This window comes from Ipomoea nil, unplaced genomic scaffold (genome assembly GCF_001879475.1).
Source record: "Ipomoea nil cultivar Tokyo-kokei standard unplaced genomic scaffold, Asagao_1.1 scaffold2191, whole genome shotgun sequence".
In the NCBI taxonomy this organism is placed as follows: Eukaryota; Viridiplantae; Streptophyta; class Magnoliopsida; order Solanales; family Convolvulaceae; genus Ipomoea; species Ipomoea nil.
The window spans coordinates 188,860-197,564 of record NW_017618619.1 but is presented as its reverse complement, the minus strand read 5'-3'; the positions used below and the strand labels follow the sequence as shown (position 1 = coordinate 197,564).

General features: G+C 35.7%; 1 protein-coding gene across 5 annotated transcripts; it reads left to right on the top strand.

Annotated features, from left to right (window-relative positions):
* The first annotated feature begins 3,718 nt into the window (after positions 1 to 3,718).
* LOC109150064 (GRF1-interacting factor 2-like) lies at positions 3,719 to 8,309 on the top strand. 5 transcript variants are annotated; one of them, XM_019298030.1, is made up of 6 exons: positions 3,719 to 3,869; positions 3,928 to 3,933; positions 4,070 to 4,187; positions 4,691 to 4,767; positions 7,430 to 7,517; positions 7,591 to 8,309. In XM_019298030.1, the coding sequence occupies exons 3-6, from the start codon at positions 4,107 to 4,109 to the stop codon at positions 7,963 to 7,965; spliced, it is 621 nt and encodes a 206-aa protein (XP_019153575.1). In that variant the 5' UTR covers positions 3,719 to 3,869; positions 3,928 to 3,933; positions 4,070 to 4,106; the 3' UTR covers positions 7,966 to 8,309. The 5 variants fall into 5 exon arrangements, with proteins under 5 accessions (XP_019153575.1, XP_019153576.1, XP_019153577.1 ...); XM_019298031.1 differs by having other exon boundaries at positions 3,719 to 3,933; positions 7,591 to 7,993; positions 8,083 to 8,309; XM_019298033.1 differs by having other exon boundaries at positions 3,723 to 3,869; positions 7,600 to 8,309.
* Positions 8,310 to 8,705: the final 396 nt, after the last annotated feature.

Sequence of the window (8,705 nt, the reverse complement as noted above, 5' to 3'; positions counted from 1 at the left end):
GACCTACACAATATAGATGGTCGTAGAAGCAAAAATATAGACCAAGCAAATAAGGCAATCATCAATGAGTCTTTAGCTCAAAAAAACTAAAATATTCGAGCTTGTCAAGGAAAAAGACCAAGCAGTATTTTAGGCGTTCAACAATGTTCTTCAAGTCAGGGAATCAATTGCCAAAATTCAGGATGAGCTTGAGAATGTATAGTTTTTTTTTTTTTTTTTGTTTTTTTTGGAATCAAGAATTAATTTGAGGTTTATTTTATTATTTTTGAATTGGTGGTTTATTTTGTTTTTACAGATCAATAAAGAAGATCAACGAATCGAAGAGGTCATTCACTCTTAACCGGCTTAATCACTTACTTCTACTCTTGAATCCCTGAGTGCGACTGAGACTGCGACTGAGACTACGACTGCTCAGCTTGTAAAGGATCAGGTGATGCCTTTGAAGGCGGAATACTACAATTGAACCAAGTGATAAACAAATTGATCGGTGACATTCTCGAGATGGAGAAAAGTTTGGTTGGCTATGTTGCAGCCATCTCGATGAGTATTAGCACAATTTCTAAAGCTTTGCTGCTCCTCTCCAAAGCACAAGACGTTGTAGCGGAGTAAGTTATGCCCAAAGCCCAAGAGGCCTCATGCATAGTTTCTGGTACTATCTCAAAAATGATAAAGGAAAACAATGCAGCAGTTTCACGACTTCAATGTTTCCTGGTTAGGAAGGAAAATGAATTCTCAGTCTCACAAGGTACAAAGAGGTCCTGTTTTTTATTAACTATCAAAATCTCTATCCTACTAACCACAAAATTCTATAATAATACTACAAAAGTGCCACCATACATCTGTTTAAAACTAATTGGAAAACAGTCAAAACACCAAATCGATATCCAAAAAATGCAACGAATCAAAACTCAATGTAAAAAAGCGTAATGTTAACGACTTCAATACATAATAATCAAGGATCAATCGGTTCATTAGGTTCTGATACCCATAACCGGGTACAAACTCTGATAACAGGCGATTGAATCCAACCACCCCAAAGTGGCTCTGATACCCATAACCAGGTGAACCCAAACCACCTCCAAAGTGGCTTTGATACCTATAACCGAGTACATACTCTGATACCAGTATCTGATACTCACTTAACTGGACTATAATGCACATGTGCCAAACCACACTAAAAGATTGAATCCAACCAATTAGCTAGTCTAACCAATGCCCTTATAAACCATATGTTCTCTCATATTTTATCAATGTTGACTCTTAACAAAAACCTACACAATCTAGATGGTCGTAGAAGCAAAAATATAGACCAAGCAAATAAGGCAATCATCAATGAGTCTTTAGCTCAAAAAACTAAAATATTCGAGCTTGTCAAGGAAAAAGACCAACTAGTATTTTAGGCGTTCAACAATGTTGTTTAAGTCAGGGAATCAATTGCCAAAATTCAGGATGAGCTTGAGAATGTATAGTTTTTTTTTTTTTTTTTTTTTTTTTTTTTTTTTTTTTGAAATCAAGAATTAATTTGAGGTTTATTTTATTATTTTTGAATTGGTGGTTTATTTTGTTTTTACAGATCAATAAAGAAGATCAACGAATCGAAGAGGTCATTCACTCTTAGCCGTCTTAATCACTTACTTCTACTCTTGAATCCCTGAGTGCGACTGCGACTGCTCAGCTTGTAAAGGATCAGATGATGCCTTTGAAGGCGGAATACTACAATTTGAACTAAGTGATAAACAAATTGATTGGTGACATTCTCGAGATGGAGAAAAGTTTGGTTGGCTATGATGCAGCCATCTCGATGAGTATTTGCACAATTTCTAAAGCTTTGCTGCTCTTCTCTAAAGCCCATGACGTTGTAGCGGAGCAAGCTATGCCCAAAGCCCAAGAGGCTTCATGCATAGTTTCTGGAACTATCTCAAAAATGATAAAGGAAAACAATGCAGCAGTTTCACGGGCGTTGGAATTAATTACTAAAGTTGATGAATCCCTTCTCAAATCCAAGTTGGTGGGATTAATTCGAATATCAAGGGGCTGTTAAATGAATTCTTCATACAGATTTCTCAAGCTATTTCACATGATAGGAAAGCTAGTGAAGCCTTTACTGTGAACCAAAATCAGAGTGTTCTTAACGTGGTACACCAACATGAGAGAGAGAGAGAAAGAGAGAGAGAGAGAGAGAGAGAGAGAGATATGGAGAGGGAGAGGGAGATGGTGGTGGTTGTGGTGTTGGTGTTGCTGTGTTGCGTTGGTGTTGTGGTGGTGGTGGTGGTGGTGGTGGTGGTGATTTGGTGGTTGTATTAATAATAATCCAAAAACTAATTTAAAAAAGAAGAAAGTGAAGAGAGATAAGAATTACAAAAATATCCTTCAACTAAAAAAATTAGGAAGACATTTTTCGTCAAATTGGACATATTTTTTTTTTTTTCTGGTTAGAATAAATATTTCATTTTACTTGATTTTCCTTGAGTAACCAGACACTGAAAAATTTGGAACATGACTCGTGAAAATCATTTTTCGAGTTTCTAAACAGAACCTAAGTATTTTTGTTGACTTCATTTTTCCTTAATAATCAAACATTAAAAACTTAAAAAAAAAATCTCTGAAAGTTATTTTTATGGATTTCCAAACAGATTAGAAGACCCAAAATACTCTCCTTCTCCCTTCTATGTGCAGATTCCATTTATCCTTTGTGGCGGAAATTAGCAATGACGAAGGTTTGCATTTGACATTAGAAATTGAAGTCTTGAGAGTGACATTAATCAATTTATGACAATTTTTAATTTTTTTTCGATCAGAAAAAGGATGGAAGGGACCCCAAAGAATAACTAGCACGACTATATCCTTACATCGCACACCCTAGTGGCACACATGCTATCATTAAAGATGATTTCTTCAACTCCAAGAGGACAATCAACAAAGTCTTTCCAGTCAAGATCCATGTTCACGCCCATAGTAGCAAGCTCATCCGCACCACCATTTTGTTCCCGGTAGATACCTTTGAAGGAAGCCTTCCAACTTCTCTTGAGCAAGCTTCTTGCCTCTTCAAGGAGCTCACAAATGAGTCCTCTAATCTCAGGTTGCTCATGAATCCACCTAATAATTTTATTCGCATCGAATTACACTTCAATGTCTCGGATACCTCTCTCCCAGGCCCATGCAAGGCTTTTCGTGATAGCTTCCGCCTCAACAAGAGCTGCTTTTCTATAGCTAGCTTTTCCACAGAACCCTCCCATGACAATTTTCATATTAAGTCTAATTTATTTTGTAATTCTTTTTCCTCTAATCACATGGGAGGGAGCATGATCCATTGGATTCGTGATAGACTCCGTGTCAAAGATTGCAAGATTCACTCATCATTTTAGATGAGAGAACAACAAATTTGAATGGCAAATACGATTTTCAAAATCAAAATACAATAAGTTCTCAAATATTGCTCTCATTCTCTTAACAACATTTTCATATTTGATTAACTGAGACCAATCAATTATGTCAGTAAGCTTATTACGGAGTATCAATCATTTATCGTAGAAATTTGATCATATTAACAACTAAAATTAAATATGATTAATCAACTATTCTCTAAACACTTCTTTATGTATCATATGCAATAGCATAGAGCATCTAAAATCTAAAATAATACTAATAATTTGTGAATTTTCAAAAATAATTAAATAATTACATACACAATCTAACAAAAAGTGGTAAGGACAAAGATTGTGTTCCCAATTTGGCTGGTTGCCCGTGACAACCGCCTCAAATTTGAACGTAATTTTCTTAGCAACGATTCAGGATAGCTGCCTTCTCCCTCCTTTCACGAAGCCCTAATTCCCTAAAACCTCACGGCCTCACCCCTGTCCCCTCCAGCGATTTTGTAGCACTGCATTCTCGTAAATCTGCAAAAATTTTCAAATCCCTTCTCGAACTTTACAGGTGAGAGCATATTTGCTGATAACCTTAGCTTTTATTCCGTTTTTTTAATCTTCTCGCTAAGCCTCATCTCTCTCTTTCTCATATATTTGATCTGATGTTGTTATGAATTTTCATAAAAATTTGTCTTCGGGTTTAGGGTTTTCTCGTACCCCAACCTCGGACTCTTGTAAAAAATGCAGCCGCAACCTACCCCGTCTCTCAACTCTGTTCCTCAGCTTCCGCTTAATGCTGTCACCACTGAGCAGATTCAAAAGGTTATTTTTTTTTCCTCTACCGTTAGAGGATGTAGAATTTATATATGGATCTAATATGTGCTTAAAGTTTTTGTCCTTTCTGAAGCAAAAATGAGTAGCTGAAATGAAAAGTTTACATTTCCTTGTTATCAATAAGAAGGAATGTCATGATGTTATTTTTTTGGAGAAAGAAATTTGATTTAGAGTATGTAAATTCATAGCAAAATGCTTCTCCTAATGTCTTTAAGACCTGTGTGGTTACCCTCTATATTTATTGGATACTTAATACTCATTAATTATTCAACCTACTATATACATCAAATTCTTCACATGTTCTTGATTGATTTGTTACTAATTTTCTGCATTACTTTATTCCTTTCTTTGTTTTATATAAAAATGAAAAGGAAATTTTGAGCTCTTTGAATTTCCGTCTTGATTTCTTTGGAATTATTGGAAATATGCCAGCATATTGAGTACAAAATGATTTTATTGTTAAATACATTGATGCCCTGTTATTGATGCAGTGTTTGGATGATAACAAAAATCTGATTTTGGCAATACTAGAAAATCAAAACCTTGGGAAACTTGCTGAATGTGCACAGTAAGTTGATGATGTTTACTATGAAGATTTTATTCTATTATAGCATTTAATATTCCTGTTGCAATTTGTGTTTCTATGTGGAAAATTTTCCCTATTATAGTATTATTGTTTTTTAATAGTTTATGTACAAAGAAAATTTAGGTGATTGTTACAATGTTACCTAAATGAAATGTTATGGTTGAGAGTTTGATGTCACCATATATCTAATATTTGGGTTCAGACTGGCTGTAAGAAACATTCTGTCGGTTTGCTGAAGTATGGATCTTGTGTTTTAAAACCTTTCGTTATTGAGGTTTCAATAAGTTTTTCTCTTTTTTTTTTCAATACATAACATTAGTGTTGCGCTTTCTATCATGAAAATGAGTTTAGAGTTCTTAGATTACATTTGGGGACAACTGATTTTCTTTTATTAGTTGTAACCCTCAAATCCTTTTCATCCAGACACCATTGCAATGAAAAGTTGGTTTAAATACAAATGGTCCTCGTACCATTGCAAAAATTTCATTTCAGTCGCTATACTATTTAATTGATCAATTTAATCCTTGCACTATTAAAAAAATTAACAATCAAGAACAAATTAAAATTCTGACAACAAACACCCTTAACTTTTGATTTTGTGTTGCTGTCTTGCCTTACCAACTCATTTTTGCAAACAAATTTAATTAACATAGCTAATTCATCAACGGGAACGACCTGCCGGATTGCCATTCAATTGTGAACCCTAGATGGGTTGCATTAGTATTTTATGCTCGCATGTGGATGTGAGTTAGGGGTAAGCAAGGATCCGTCAAATTTGCTCCCATCCAATCCGTATCCACCTAATGTGGATGAGGTGTGGATACACTTGGTGGAAATCCGCCACTAGTACATTGGATGCCGATGTGACTTCCCAAAATTCATTATATCCAATCTGCAACCAAAACAATGTAGTTACACAGAGAGAGCCTAGTATCTCACTATTGGGTGTCCTATGGCAAGTGCTACCCAAATCTAAAATTATAATTCAATTTTATTTTTTATTTTTTCTACACTTGGCCTAGGGTTTTAGGTCTCTTTCTCAATTGTCGTTTTTGAATTTCGACTTTTCGCCTTCTTTCTTCAAGTCAAACTTGTTCTTCACGGTATCACAATCACAAGCTCAATAAACACTACTTCAAGTAAGACTTAAAATCCGCATCCAATTCGCCAAATCTGCGATTTGCGGAACGGATTGGATTGTATCCACACCCCAGCGGATGCGGATGCGTATAGAATTTTTCAAATCTACCTTTAGTGGATGTGGATGTGGATTCACCCCAATGTGTGTATTCATAGATATTCTTTGTAGGTAGATTTAGTGTTGCTACCTCGTATTTTTCTTTGTTTCAAGGTTTTTCTATTATGTGATTTGCAATTTGCAATTTTCTTTCCCATAGGTTTTTGAACACAATGGTACTTTTTCTCAGTTCAACCTATTTGGTTGCTGGATAAACCAAAAATCATACTATTACTGCTTCAATTTTTTTTTTTTAAATAAAAAAAAATCATAATATTATTTTCTTGTACTAACTTCTAGATTTTGATTATATTGCTTTCTTCCTATTTAGGTTTAGATGAAGGTTTAAGATAAATAAATAAATAAATAAAACTGAATAACCTATCCAACAGCTTCTGCCCCCGTTGCATAGCTGCCATCACTAGGTTTTCAGATGTGGAGATGTAACATCCTCATAGGTCTGGGCTATGGTAACATGGGGAAGATTTAGGCAACAGATTTTTGGGTTTGTTTTAATTGGGAAATGAGTTGGCAATCTGGTATGCTACAAGTTAGTGAAGTTAACAGAGTTTACATTTGTCCTTGATTGCCATATTTCTAATAATACAAGGATTAAATTGATCAATTTAATTGTATAGGGACTAAAATGAACATTTTATAATTGTATAAGGACTAATTGCTTACTTAAACCTGAAAAGTTCAGGTGCAAGTTTGGAATTTGATGTCTAGAGCAACAAGTGAGAATTGAAGCCTCAGTTTCACACTAATATGTATGAAACATGAGTGCTAGTTTCATATGCTGAACCCACTGTTGTAAAACTCTGCCTAGGCAGCCGCCTAGGTGCTAGGTGCCCCTAGGCTGAAATGGAAGGCAAAAGTTGCCATTTTAGGCTTTTTGGGCTTGGTTTTAGTTGTACACTAGGGCTTTATCTTTGCAGTCCCTGGTCTTCTTTTCAAGTTTGGGCTAGGTGCCTGCCTAGTCGGCGCATAGGTGGCCTAAGCACTAAGCGCCTATCAACTGCCGAATGGGCACCTAGCACTTTCTACTACATTGGCTGAACCTGAATAGATAGTCATATTGTTAACAGAGGATAAGATGACAGTATATTACCTTCTTTCATTGTATTTGTCCTAATTTTCTATCTACTCTTGGTGGGTTCCAAATGAAGTTATTAGTGAATAATGATTTTAAGTTTTTAATCATTAATATTGTTTGATATTTGTATTAGTATGCTATAGTTTGGATTGATATAACCATAGATATGAACATAATAATGACATAATTTTGGTGACATTTAGAGGAGATACTTTTCAGTTATAGTGATCATCATATCTAATTTTGTATTGAGTTGCTAATGCAAAGTTTGAGAATGATCTTGGTGCACTGCACAATGTTTGACATTATAGGTATCAAGCCATTCTTCAGAAGAATCTGATGTATTTAGCTGCAATTGCTGATGCGCAACAACCACAAGGATCAGCAAACTCCTCACAGGTGGTTTTAATGTGATGATTTAAATTGAATTGTTTGGTGTGCAATTGCTCCTTTTTTCCTGATAATAGTGTAGTTTCTGCAGGCTCCAAGTTCTGTTCCTCAACAAGGGAATCCGATGCAGCAAACTCAAGCCACTGCACTGCCACAGCAACAAGTTGCTGTTCCGAAGTTGCCCTTCCAGCTTAACGGTGGTTTCCCATCTCAGGAGCAACAACAGCAGCTGCTCCAATTTCAGCAGCAGCAGCAGCAACAACAACAATTTCAAGGCCATCCGGGTTTTGGGGCTACAGTCAACAATGGCATGCATCAACTTATGCGACCTGGACTAAGCGGTGCAAGTGGTCTAGATATGCGAGGAAACAAGCAGGTTGGCTTGGAGGCTAATTCCAGTGATGGCCTAGGGAAATTGGCGCCTGGACAAGGCGGTGGCGGTGGTGGAAGGGAATAAGCTCCTGCTGATAGACTCCTGTCCTCAAGTAGGTATTTTGATGTGTGGGGTTGTGATTGTGTTGATCTCAAAACAAACATCCTCTCAAAGTTTGGTGGTTTGGTAATGTGTATTCAGGGCAAGGCTTCAATTGTAGGTTGTGCAGTGGATGGTTCATCTTTGCCGCACCAATTTTCAGTGTAATAGATTCTGGTGTTACTTCATCACATTATAGATTAAACAATTTGGCAATGATGGATTATGCTTTCAGGAGATTTTGAAAGGAGAATTTTTTTGCATTTCAGGAAATGTTCGACTCTACAGAGTTGTATATATAGACATGAACTTCAATGGCCCTTCGAGTATTGTTAAGACCAAATGATCCGAGGATAAAATAACTAGCAAACTCTGTATAAAAACTAAATGTGACCAGTCTAGTCTTTTGTTAGCAAAGGCTTGAAAGGTGCCATAAATTCAAGGTAAACATATCATTTTATTTGCATCTTGTTCCTTTTAACCCTAAAATATAGACTCCACCACCAAACCAATTATAGAGCTTAAAAATTCCTTTCTTTAATTTAAACCACTAGAAAGAGTAAATATCAATTTTGATCCCACGAGTATTAGTAAAATGATAGTTTTGGTTCATATATATAATTCTTATCAATTTTCATCCATGATTATTGTTTTAGTGCAATTTTTTATCACGATAGTCACCTCTCCATTTAGAACATGCCAAAATCTAATATTATTAAGTATAT